The sequence below is a fragment of the Onychostoma macrolepis genome, chromosome 21 (assembly GCF_012432095.1).
Source record: "Onychostoma macrolepis isolate SWU-2019 chromosome 21, ASM1243209v1, whole genome shotgun sequence".
Lineage (NCBI taxonomy): Eukaryota > Metazoa > Chordata > Actinopteri > Cypriniformes > Cyprinidae > Onychostoma > Onychostoma macrolepis.
In genome coordinates this window covers 20,389,837-20,403,177 of record NC_081175.1, presented here as the reverse complement: position 1 = coordinate 20,403,177, position 13,341 = coordinate 20,389,837, and the positions used below count along the sequence as shown (strand labels likewise).

The following is a 13,341-nucleotide window of genomic DNA, read 5'->3' as shown; positions in this document are numbered from 1 at the left end:
TAATCATAAGTGGTATGTAACGTATAATTGATAAATCATATATCAGTAGTATGAACTTTATTTTATTTAACTTTTATTTTACTAACTAGCTTATATAGCCAAAGTAACTTTGCAACTACAGTAGCCTACATTACAACAAATAAAGAAAGCTACAAGGGACTACAATGGGAAGCAGGGAATAGGAACAAATTAAAAGTCAACATACAGTGTGAAGCTGAAAATGCACAGTATTTGTTACATGTAGCTAACATATGATCCACATGTGAAAACCTATTTTAACACATGGAAACATTTTCCACATGTGATAACCTATTATAACACAAGGAAACATTTTCCACATGTGATCCACATGTCACATGTGCTCTTATGTTGCAACATGTGGTGACATGTTGTCTTCATGTGATCACATGTGAAAAATATATGTACACAAGTGGTCACATGTGGAAAATATATGGACACGTGATCACATGTGAAAAAAAATGTATGGACATGTGATAACGTGGAAAATATATGGACACGTGATCACATGTGAAAAAAAATGTATGGACATGTGATAACGTGGAAAATATATGGACACGTGATCACATGTGAAAAAAAATGTATGGACATGTGATAACGTGGAAAATATATGGACACATGTGGAAAACGTGATCACATGTGGAAAACATGTTAAATTTATGTGGTTTTTCTGTAAGGGTACGGTATATGTGTGTGTATAAATGTGGACATATATTCATAAACACCTAATCTGAAATTAATAGACTCCACTGTTTTAAATCTAAACAAAATGCATTTTTCTGTAAATACTGCATGTGCAGGTGTCCTCAGTTTGAATGATGGGTATACTATGGTTATCCATTCTTAAAAATAAAGTGAAAGCATTTTTACACTATTAAGATCCATTTTTACTTTTTAAATTCTAACAATATTTCCACAATATTACTGCTTTTACTGTATTTTCAAATAAATAGCTTTTCTACATATGACTGCTCAAACCTATTACTGTGATGTGATTCATGTGCTCTATGTGGCTTCATTTGAGTAAAATGTGAACCCTTGAAAATTTGCCTATTATAAAAACCAGTTCACCGAAACCATCTGCATTGTTGTTGCAATTAACTTGGAATGAAGTCTTTTGAATTCTGTTTGTGTTACGGTAGAAAGATAGGAAGAGAATCAGTTATTAACCCCAGTCAGGTTCTAATGTGAAACAGGTAGGTGTATGATCATTCAATACAACATATCAAATTTGCCTACAAATCATGTGTCATAAAACATTAAACTCTTGTACTGAAAGGAATATGTATAGAGTATGATTTACAGACAAAAATAACAATTATAACAGGTTAAAGTGCCCCCTATCTAATATTCTAAACAATTATTAGTTTCCAAAAGTGTGTTATTCAAGTTCATGGGCATCTTCCCCTTCTTCCAGCATGCATGTGATGGCCATTACGCAGGTCACGGCATATGGGTCACAGTTGGCAGAAGGACGACGGTCCTCAAAGTAACCGCATTTATCCTGGCCCACCTGACGAGGGATACGGATGCTGGCCCCACGGTTAGCAACACCTGCTGAGAAATCATGGATGCTGGAAGTCTCGTGGCGACCCGTGAGGCGACGTTTGTTATCTTCTCCACCGTGTGGGTCGTAGACACGAATATGCTCTGCATGACGCTTGGTCAGTTTCTCAATGGCTTTCTCAATGTGCCTGATGCAGAGAAAAGAATCATGGAGGTCAGATAACATGACCAAACACACTTCACACCAAGGACGACTATAACGGTAATGGAAGTTCACACCACAACTGTAATGATAACGACAATATAATTGGAATCACTATAAGAACAATTAATTTATTTCCATCCGATGGATGATAAAAACTACAACCAATCAGAATCCATCCTAATTTAAAGAGCTTGAGCATTAAAAGCGGCAGACGATAAAACTGCAGCATGTTCTTATAATAAACAGAACGTTATCATCATGCATTGGTGTGGACACTAATATAATTATCATTCTTAGTGTGAGTGGGTTTAACACACTGTTTGTTTGATGTTTTAATCTTTCTATGACTTATGAGTGTGTGCATAACTCAGTACATACTCAATTCCTCCTTGTTCTCTCATTTGCACTGTGCTCACATTAATGTGGCAACCGGTTCCGTTCCAGTCTCCTGTCATGGGTTTTGGATCCAGGGTGGCCACCACTCCAAAGTCTTCACACACCCTGTGGAGCAGGAAACGTGCCATCCATAGATGATCTCCCATCTCAATTCCTTTGCATGGACCCACCTGGAACTCCCACTGCAGACAGAGCAAACTATGCAGACTGGCCATTCAGAACACAATATCTGATAACTATAATGTAATGGTAGTTACCTGAGAGGGCATGACCTCTGCGTTAGTGCCACTGATTGTGATGCCAGCATACAGACAGGCTTTATAATGACTCTCCACAATGTCTCTGCCAAATGCTCTGTCAGCACCAACACTGCAGTAATACGGACCTGACAGAAAAGAGACACAAAATTTAGAACAAATACTGCCATGTTTTAAATATAAAGATGTAACAGATGTCATAAAAATGGAACATTAATATAAAAATACAAATTTCACACACTCAAGTCTTTTGAAACCTTATGGAACAAAAAAATCAAGCTGATTTTCTCCTATACAATGAAAGTAAATGGTGACTTTGGGAGTTTTGGGATTTTCGGTCAATAACAATTACATTTTCTGTGTGTTCCTCATACAAAGCTATCAAAATGACTGGAATGTTTTGCAATAATACAGATATGGACTATTTGGTACTTGTTTTGCCTTGAAAGCTTGAAGCTTTCATTGTGTGCAAGACAGCAGCTGAAACATTCTACAAAATTTCTCCTTTTTTGTTCTACTGAAGAATGCAGTCATAAAGGTTTGTGACCAAAGAATGGGTTTGTTTTTTGTTGTTGTTGTATGAACTGACACTTTAATCCCTATAGGGATTAATTTTTTTTCTGTTTCCATAGTTCCAAATTCACAAGATACAGGAACTCTCTATTAATATACCACTGGTGTTAATGTGCTGTAAGTGACTGTTTTTTTTATATTCCACACATCTCTCCAAAATCCAAAGCCAATGTGAGCCAACCAAAACAGAAAATGTTTTTTAATTTAACATAGTCTGCATCAAGATTCTTCATCTGTGATTACAAAGAACTGGCATGGTTTCTCATAATACAGATTTTATCATTATCTTTAAGGTAGGAGGAATTTCACAATGTATTGCATTCAAAAAATCCTTTACAGCAGCTTCATACAAGATTTAACCTTGTGGTTTGGGGAATCCAAGTCTGGGCCAGCCAAAAGGGTGTCCATCCACTCCTAGGAGAGTATATTCCTGCTCCATACCAAACCAGGGGTGAAGGTCTTTGACCTTCTCCATGACCTTGTTACAACGGTTACGGTGGTTTGATTCTAAAAGAAACAGTTTTGTTTGTTAGTTCTACACAAGATGAATTTGTATCATCACATGAGCAATTTTATAACTCAAATGAATCTCTGCGCATTTTATCTGTACAAAATTTGGTGTTTTTAGAACTTTAACAAAAGAAGGTTGTAGTTTGAATGGCTTTTTAAAGTTTCATTTCTTTACTTCACTATTTTATAACTAAAACTTACAATGTAAATACTACTGATTATTTAAATTGCATAAATTGATTTGAAATTTGAGTTACATTAACTTAAAAAGAGTTCACCACGCGTGACTGTACATAAAACTAGCAAAAGTTAAACAGTGCAAGCATATTAATTATTTATGCCCCAGTGTATTCTGGGAAGAAGACGAATGGGACTCACCAGCTATACTTGTTGCTTTGACTTTAAAAAACATACAATACATCATTTTTCAAAAGCTGCACTGAGATGATTTCAAAGTCTTTTATTTTTTCAGCATTTTTTTTAATTGATCTAATATCATTTTTATAGTGGAAACATTTTACCTGCAGGTTCTCGGGTGTGCTTGAGCACCTCACATAGCACCAGTTTGTTCGGGTCCAAGAGGAAGGGGTCCCTAAACATGCAGACTGGAATCAGTAGCATGTCACTGTTGTGTCCTTTAGACTGACCTGTGCTGGAACCATCGAAATTCCATTCTGGTAGGTCTGTCAAAGAACAACAACAACAAAAACTAAATAAGAATAAATAAAATGTTCAAGATGAAGAAAGTGAAACCAGTTAACTCTTTGCTACCAGCAATGCTCTTTGGCTCTGAATCCATGGTTCGAGTCTTGTTACGCAGACCCTCTCCAGAGCCATCGATCCAGACGTAAGTGACCTGACAGAAGGTTCCCTGAGGCAGACTGAGGTATTGCTGCCGCAGGGCCTTGTTGAGACTAGAGCTCTCTGATACGTAAGACATACTGGATCAGATTTACAGTAAGCAATGAATCTAGAGAGATAAAACAAGACATTGTTATGTTAATGTAGTAAGCTTCAATGTTTTAAAAAAAGATGATCTTTTTGTATGATAGATAACATTAAGTTAGTTGTTTAATAAAATAGCATGACAATTCATTTTAAAGAAATTACATCTGATTGTTATGCATTCCTCAAAAAGAAAGTAAAGAGATATGTCAGACAACTTTCAGCCATGTAGGATATTAGAGAAAACACAGAATGGAAAAACATTGAAACAGACTAATGTACTTTGTTGTTTTTACTAATCTGTAGTGGCTATTTAAGTATTAATGAAATTATATATTCAATTAAAATATTCTGATATCACTAGATACTACTATGATTTACTATGAAAATATTTTAAATAATTATTACATTTTCATTGATTGCAATTAATAACAAGCAAACTAAATTTCAGTGCTCATTAATGTACCAATCAAAGATGACTTACTCAGAGGTGTATATTTGGCTCCACTTCATAAGAAGACTGAAACCCGATCCGCTTAAACAGTCAAATTTAAGGCAGCCTGTCACTGAGGTTAGGTTGAGGTGTGACGCAGATAGTATGTGGGTGGGGGGGGGGGGGGTGTCAATAATTCAACAACTCTGCGTCGTTAGCGTTGGTATTGTATCAGACACTTGCTCTTAACATATGAAAATCAAGCTCACATGGAGTTAACGATGTTTTTGACCAGAGAATGACAGAGATGGAGTGTTTTACGGCTGTAAATGTTTGTTATCTGAGGCAGCAAGTGCATTACATGCTTTCATCAACTTTTACAGGTTATATAACGTTGATTGTAGCTATATGGGCGCTTAGTTTTTCTTGTTGTTTAATACACTTGGCCAAAATCTCAAATGAAGCGCTTATGCACATATTTGGCAAGACGGCAAATAACCTAATTCTTCTCCGCTCTTTAAACACACAAAAACATTATCCTTTACAGACATAGTGTTTAAGTAAATAAAACGCTGTACTATTTAAACATCAATTATTTATTTACCCTTTCATTGCGAAAAAGCGGAGATCTGTCTCCAGGCTGTGCGCGGCGCGTCAATCTGAACGGAGGCGGGGTGAATTTACGAGGTTTCGCTGAGAGTTTGATGATCCAATGGCGTTACGAAGTTTTACTGACAAGCTCTTCTTAATGCTTATCATTGGTTAACTATTTTTAAAACCCTCTGATTTAAAATAATAATAACGAATTATAATAGACTCAAGTTTGGATAATTTTTCACAGCACCTGACTGGGCAACTGCCATACTCTGCCATACGGAAACGCTGCCCCTGCTCACCTGGCTGAGATACCAAAACAATATGAGTCATTACACATTTAACTTATAAAACCTGTTCAGCTAAAGCATCTGCACTGCTGTTACAATGGCTTTAAAAAAATCAGTGATTCATTGATTGTTTATTGGAATGCATCACTTTGTTATAGAGTCTAATGTCTCTTGAGGCAATATTAGAGACTTGTGCATGACCAGTGTATTCGGTGACAAATAAACCTGCTCAACGGTTTTCTCACCTCAGCTCCCCTGAACACTCAATTACACGCTATACTTACTGAGAGATTATTTTCCACTGCAAAGAGACATCAGCACAAAGAAAGCACAGAGCTTTTTACAGTCCAATTAGCCTCTGATGTACCAATAAACACACAAGAGTCCCAAACCTGCTGAAATAGTCAAAATAACCTGATTATTTATTTGATGAAGCAAAAACAGCTTCTGTGATTTAAATAGAAACTGCCCGTTTGCATCTTAGTACATAGAGTAATCATTTTAGTAGGCCTCAAAAATTGTGTGTAGGACACTAATGGATACACCCTACAAACAAGCCAAACTGGAATAAGCAACATTTACTTGAGAAGCCAAATGACTTCAGCAATTGTCTTGTTTTAGGGAAAAAAAAAAAATCGAAATGACTTTATGCTTAAAAATAAATAATAAAGTAAATAAATAAAATTTGTGAGTGGGGTAAGCAAATAAATTAAAAGAGAAAACAGGATTATTTTTCTTACCCAACTGATGGATATTTTTTCTTGTTTTAAGCAAACACTCACTTATCTTATAAGATATCTTAATATCTTAGGTAATTTAAATGTGTCTTGATTTAAGAATGTTATTTGTACTGATAAACAAGACAAAAATCTGAACCCCACTGTAGAGGTCTGCATTCCCGCGGCTGTCCCGCGGGAACCGCGGTACCCGACCAGATTTCTTGCGACGCGGGATTAAATTCTCGAATAAAACGCGGTTGCGGTCGGTAACTCTGGTGCAATTTGAACGGGAGCGGGCGGTCTAACAATACCCCGTTCCCGACGTCTTTTCAGAACAGCATATCTGCACTTTATTCAAGCACCGGTACAGCCTGCACTGGACTTTTATGCACGCACTGCACGCATGAAACAGTGCTTCGTTTTATTTGCGAGTGTCTGTGCGCAGCATACGCATAACGATGCTCAGAGCAGGCTACCAGTGGTGAATATACGGCCCGCAGACAGAACAGGCAGGTTGTCCATGAGTGACAGAGCAGAATAAAGATGGAGCAAAGTGTGGATGCACTGTCCTTGAAGAACGCTCAACTTGGTTTTGTTTATATTTTGCTTAGCCTATAATTTTAAATGACAGATGTCGAATTTATTTATTTATTTATTTTTCTTCCGCGACACTTTTCCTAGGCTACTGTGTTTACAGCAAGATGTTAAACGAATTTAGTATTTTGACAAGACGAATAAAATTATAATAGGCCATTTTTGTACAACCTACTTTTTTTCTCTGCGACACTTGTTCCTATTGTGTTGTAAAGGTTAAACGAGTTGTATCCTGACAAGACGAATAAAAATAAGGAATACTATTTTTGTACATTTTTATTTTCTCTGTGACACTTTTTTCCCCTAAAATATTAAAAGAATTTCGTGTTTTAAGACACAAAATTCGTTTAACATTTTGCTGTCAATAAAAGACTCTTGACAAGACGAATAAAATAAATACAATTTTGTGCAGACACTGTAAAATCTAAAGGTGCCTCAAATATCCTTTTGAGTACTCGAGGAACTTCAAAATGTAATTTAAGTGCCTCAAAGCTCTTTTTTTCATAATAGGGTTCCTGGAGGAACCATTTCAGTCTTTGCAGTTCTTGCAAGAACTTATGGGATCCAGTTCTGAGGTTCTGGAGTCACCCTTTCATTACACTGAGACCTCAAAGTGCTCTGGAGGTTCCTGGAGGAACTCAAATTTTTAAAAAGGGTTATTGTAAGATCTGTTAACATTGAAATGGTTCCTGGAAGATCTGACTTGTATAAGCCAGCATCTGGAGGAACCCAGAGATTCATGTGACAGAAATGAAATAGGACTGATTATTATTATTGTTGTTATTATTATTATTATTTACTTTTTTGGAATGGTATGGAACGTAATCACTTTTGTGACAAAAAAACTTGGGCATGATTAGAAAAGACTAAATAGTCTTACACATTGTCAAAAAAAAGGGACATGCAAAATCTACAAATTAGCCACATATATCTAAAAATTATGTCTGAAAACACTGTTTTCAGCAATAGGGAATATACACACAAGGCCATACAGGCAGTGGCTACACCATGGTATTACAGATTATTTGTCAGATTGCACTTTTATGCCTCCATTTGTTGGATTTTAAATATTTTTGTTGTATAACTTAAATACTGCAATAACTGAAAAATAGTTTTTAGTTTAGAAACAAATGTAAAATTATTTGAAGGTAGACATTGTTTTCCCTGAAACTTTAAAGCAAACATTAAAAATATTATTGAACTAAATATGGCTCAACACATTGATTTAATTAAAAATACACTAATTATAACAATCAGTACAATTTTTATTTCCCTAATGAAATAACTTTCAATTATTCAGAAATAATTGTTTAACAATTAATATAATAAAAAAGTATGCTGTTGTCAAGAAGAAGAAAATGTCCTCGCGCACCTGCTGTCTGCTCGCGCGCGCGCAAGTGCGATTTCAACTACAAAGCATCATTAACTGTTCCTCTCCTCAAAGAAACAACCACAGCGCAGGACTGTCTAACAAAAGGTGAGTAAATTCTCCAAAATAAATATACAGATTTACTATTTGTACACAAATTTCTGTACTGACACGCTTAACTGTATGTTTTTATATTTAAATGTTTGTTGTATACCATTTTAACCGCTAATTTAATAGCCGCGATGCTAACTATCATAATGAACTTCGTGGGACGAAATGGAGACTATTAAATCACAAACGGCGATTTTTAGTCAGCTTTGTTCATTATGTTCACTTTTAGTCATTGTAACTGTTCTTTTCTGAACTAATTTGTTGTCGTTTACGTTTGTTAATCGTTACCCATCCATGTTACATGTAGACTATTTTTCGATTCATTTAATTTACAGGAAAAAAAAAACATTTTTTTTCCTTTTCTTTCCTCAGAACATATACATACTTGAGTTCTCTTAAAATTTGACAGGGTTCACTGAGCAGCACTAATGTAAGTAGACCTTTTTTTTTTTTTTACTTTTGAGTGAGGCCTAACGTTAATCCAAAATTATATATGAATCCAGTCTTATATACACTATTAACGTTCCACTGAATTGAATTAAAGAGTTTATAATTCATCCATGTTTTCTTTTGTTTTTGTTTTTTTAGCAGTTAATGAACACGTTATATGTTTCATGAATATGGCTCTGTAGTGGACTGCTGGAGCTGTTGCTGGCTGACAATAAAGTGATCTCTCTGGACTTACCTCATCTTTTGAAGGTGTGTAAATAAGTGAACAATTGCGGAGAAACATCAGAAACCGATCTAAAACATTCAATTACTTATAGTTTATATGTTTTATTTTTTCCACTTTTATTTTCTTCTGAGAAATCCGAGCCTTGCTCCTGATCCTGCTGTGCTGGACTGTATATGATTAATTGAGGTAAGTCTTGAGTTTGTGCATTTTCAGGTTTACACACACACATATATATATATATATATACACACACACACACACACACATATATATATATATGCGCACACACACACACACACACACACACACACACACACACAGGTGCATCAAAAAAAAAAAAAATTAGGATATCGTGAAAAAGTGTTTTTTTGTAACTTATTTCAAAAAGTGAAACTTTCATATATTCTAGATTAATTACATGTAAAGTAAAACATTTCAAAAGTTTTTTTTGTTTGTTTGTTTTAATTTTGATGATTAGAGCTTACAGCTCAAGTCAAAAATCCAGTATCGGATTGCTGCAGTTAAAGCTATTCCTATTCAAATCATCAATCTTATTGTCTCTAGCAAAACAAATCATTACAGCTCCAAGTGAACCTTGTTCGACAGCTCACCAAACTATTGTTCAGGCTTTAATGTGTGTTGCTGCAGACACACGGAATTTGTACTGTAGGGATGGTCATTTAATTCAACTCAAATGTAAATATTTTTGGCTTTCGTGATCTGTAAGCTGTAATCATCAAGATTAAAACAAAAAAAATTTTTTTTTAAATGTTTTACTTTACATGTAATGAATCTAGAATATCTGAAAGTTTCACTTTTTGAAACAAGTTACAGAAAAAAAATGAACTTTTTCACGATATTCAAATTTTTTGAGATGCACCTGTGTATATATACATACACACAAACACATACATACATAAATACATTCAAATATATGTAAATGTAAATTTTATGTAAATCCCTCCTTTTTCAACGAACTACACAGAATCTTACACTAACTGTGGTAATGGAGACCCATTTGGTGAGAGCAGCACTGCAGATTTTCCTGATGGCGGGGAGCTACTTGCTGACGAAGCTACCAACATGATTTCACCTTATAAGTGCCTTTGTTCTATTCAACATTATACAGAAAAGCTGTTAAACGTACAGCAAAGTGTACTATTTTTCTGCTGCTATTTGTTGGGTATTCAAGAGGAGATCATCAAGCTACCTGCAGCTGTCTTGAGGCTTATCAATTTCTTAATTTCCTGTGTGAATTTTCCCAGTCTGTGACCTCCATTTAGATCAAGAAAGAATGTTATCATTGACTGCGATGTACATTAAATTTGCTCATTTGAATTGTACTATTTTTGAGGTATGATTGTTTTAAAGTTCTAAGATATTTGAGTCACATTTATTTGTTTATGGTTTTGTCAAAGTGTAAGTTTTTATTTTATTTATAACAATATTAACACTGGTGTTCCCATGAATTTGATTGTGATGTGCAGTATTGATTATTTATTTGAAACTTATATGGATATTGTTGTTGTTAATCAATAAACAATGTTTGATATGTATTCATTTTAGTTTTTCTGTTTGTTTATTAAAATAATTAAATGTCAATAGCAGGAACAATAAACTAGAGGGAGGGAGAGGGGAACAAATATTAAAGAACTGAAATTGAGAAGGTGGTTCCTGACCATTCTTAATAAAAGGGTTCCTCCAGGAACCATTAAAAGTTCCTCAGAGAACCACCCCTTTTTAAAGGGTGCCTAGAGGCTCTACAGAGGGTTCCGCCACAGTGGCGAAGTGAAGAACCCCAAAAGGTGCCTCCAGGAACCTTTAGTTTTTACAGTGGTTTATTTGTTAGCGTATGTCTTTCTTTCAGTAGAGGAAATTTAAATGTGTGATTCTGAAAACGAGATCTAAATTTAGCGGGAACGGTCGGGTCTGGAAGAAAATTATTCAAAGCGGACAGCGGGTGAACAAAGAGTAAATATATCGCGGGAGCGGGCGGGCGCGGGATAAAACCTCGCGGGAGCGGGACTTAAAAAAACAGTCCCGCGCAGACCTCTACCCCACTGAACACCTCTGGGATGCCAGACTTCGTCACCCAACTTTACTGATGCATTTGTGTTTGAATGAAAGCAAATCTCCCATGCCATGTTCCGACATTCAATAGAAAGCCATTCCAGAGGAGTAAAGGCTGTTATGCATGGCCACTTCTCTTTAAATGGCAGTAGTTTTGAAATTAAATGTTGAGTTACACATTGACTATGGGTGCGGTGTTTGGGTGTCCACATTTGGCCAAATCAGTAGAACATATAACCTGTTCTCCCAAGACACCTTAACTACTGTAGTGTATAAAAAGAGTTTACTAGCACAGAAGAAAAGGAAATATGAGAGAAGGTAAAGGTGATGACATGTAACCTTTAATGTAACCAGTTTTCCTGACCCATCTGCATTCTTTTGTTGTGGGCAGATCTTGATAATGTTTATGAGATAGTGTGAGACAAAGAAAAGCAAAAGTAAAACTAAAAGGAGACAAACCACAATCACCTGAACTGCCTTATGTGTTAAAGGAACCAGAACAGATAGAAATTTAGCATTACGTCACTTGCTTACCAACAAAGGATTTTCTGCAGTGAATGGGTGCCGTCAGAATGAGAGTCCAAACAGCGGATAAAAACACCACAATAATCCACACAACTTCAGTCCATTAATCAACATATGTTGTGTTTGTAAGAAACAAATCCATCAGTAAGGCATTTTAACTTTAAACCAATGCTTCTGGCCAAAATACCAGTCCATTATCCATAATAACACTTCCTACTGTGAAAAAGTCCATACTCTGTTGTCCTCTCTCAAAATCCACCAACGTATTTGTTTAGAACTGTTTGATTTGATCTGTGCATATTTCTGTCCTAATTCAGACGAGATAACTTTCCAATGGAGAAAGCAATATTATGGATAGAGAACTCATATTTTAGCCGGAAGCAATGGTTTGAAGTTAAAAATGTCTTAATGATAGATTTGTTTCTTACAAATATGCAGCTTTTTAGTTCACTAGACACTTGTGTGGATTATTATGATACTTTTATCAGACGTTTAGACTCTCATTTTGACGGCACCCATTCACTGCAGTGGATCCACTGGTGAGCAAGTGATGTAATGCTAAATTTCTCCAAATCTGTTCCAATTAAGTACATTTTCAGCAAATTTTCATTTTTGCATGAACTATTCCTTTAAAAAGCGAGTTAAAATCTTTCTGATGAGACAGATCAAAAATGAATATTTGAAAATGCTAAGTGGTTCAACATCGAAACATATGAAAGTGCTTGCTGAACACTATAAATCCCAAACCTGCTGATACAATGACACCTCGGCTCCAAAAATATCACTACAATATAGCTGATGCTAAAATGCATATTTAATGAATCACAGGTTTAGTGTGAACTTCCAGGTACACTTGACTTGTCACATCCAAGACAAGAATTTGCAATTCATTTACAAAATGTAATAAGGGCAGAAACAACAAATTGAACAAGAAACATACAAATCATGTTCAGAAATTTAGCAGATGATTTTGATCAAAAGTGATGTAGATTAAATGCTGCAATCTGGGATTAATTTCCATACTCAAGTGCACAGTGATATTATATTGTAAATGTGATAAGAGATCTTGAATCACCTCTGCTTGTGACTGAACTTTGCGTTTGGCTACCTACCACAACTCATATTAAGTTTGGGTAAAAATAGCAGCTTTCAAATCACTAGCAAAAATCCGGTTCTACAAACATTCTTCAAAGATTTGTTCACTCAAAAATTAAAATTCTGCCATTGTTTTCTCACCCATATGTTATTCCAAATGTGTGTGACTTCCTTTCTTTTCTCTGTGGAACACAAAAAATGGTCTGCTCCTCATGCACAGCTATCATGTGGCTTCAGAAAACTTGGATCACTTGCTATTTGTGTTTATTTCGAAGCATTGTAACTGGAGAAAAAAATACAGTAAGTACATTTTTCAAAATTTCTCACACATTTGCAAGGACAATGAGGGTGAGTAAATGATGACAGAATTTCAATTTCTAGGTCAACTATAGCTAGAAATGAACGTCTCAAGATGTCCACAATGACAGTGAATAGGAAAACTGTAAACTTTGAGC

General features: G+C 35.4%; 1 protein-coding gene and 1 long non-coding RNA gene across 2 annotated transcripts; one reads left to right on the top strand and one right to left on the bottom strand.

The window, feature by feature from the left end:
- Positions 1–46: 46 nt before the first annotated feature.
- LOC131529190 (glutamine synthetase-like) lies at positions 47–5,381 on the bottom strand. Its single transcript, XM_058758763.1, has 7 exons — positions 4,895–5,381; positions 4,237–4,435; positions 3,987–4,148; positions 3,316–3,462; positions 2,383–2,510; positions 2,108–2,307; positions 47–1,712 (listed from the first exon to the last, which is right to left on the bottom strand). The coding sequence occupies exons 2-7, from the start codon at positions 4,403–4,405 to the stop codon at positions 1,400–1,402; spliced, it is 1,119 nt and encodes a 372-aa protein (XP_058614746.1). The 5' UTR covers positions 4,406–4,435; positions 4,895–5,381; the 3' UTR covers positions 47–1,399.
- Positions 5,382–8,388: 3,007 nt separating this feature from the next.
- LOC131529192 (uncharacterized) lies at positions 8,389–10,671 on the top strand. The gene is made up of 4 exons (XR_009268023.1): positions 8,389–8,517; positions 8,893–8,950; positions 9,109–9,382; positions 10,182–10,671. It is a non-coding gene; the product is annotated as an uncharacterized LOC131529192 (long non-coding RNA).
- Positions 10,672–13,341: the final 2,670 nt, after the last annotated feature.

Coding starts and splice junctions, on each gene's coding strand:
- LOC131529190 (XM_058758763.1), bottom strand. CDS start 4,405: ATGTCTTACGTATCAGAGAGCTCTAGTCTCAACAAGGCCCTGCGGCAG. Junction 4,149..4,236: donor AGAGCCAAAGAGCATTGCTG/GTAGCAAAGAGT, acceptor GTTCTTTGACAG/ACCTACCAGAATGGAATTTC. Junction 3,463..3,986: donor GCACACCCGAGAACCTGCAG/GTAAAATGTTTC, acceptor TGTTTCTTTTAG/AATCAAACCACCGTAACCGT.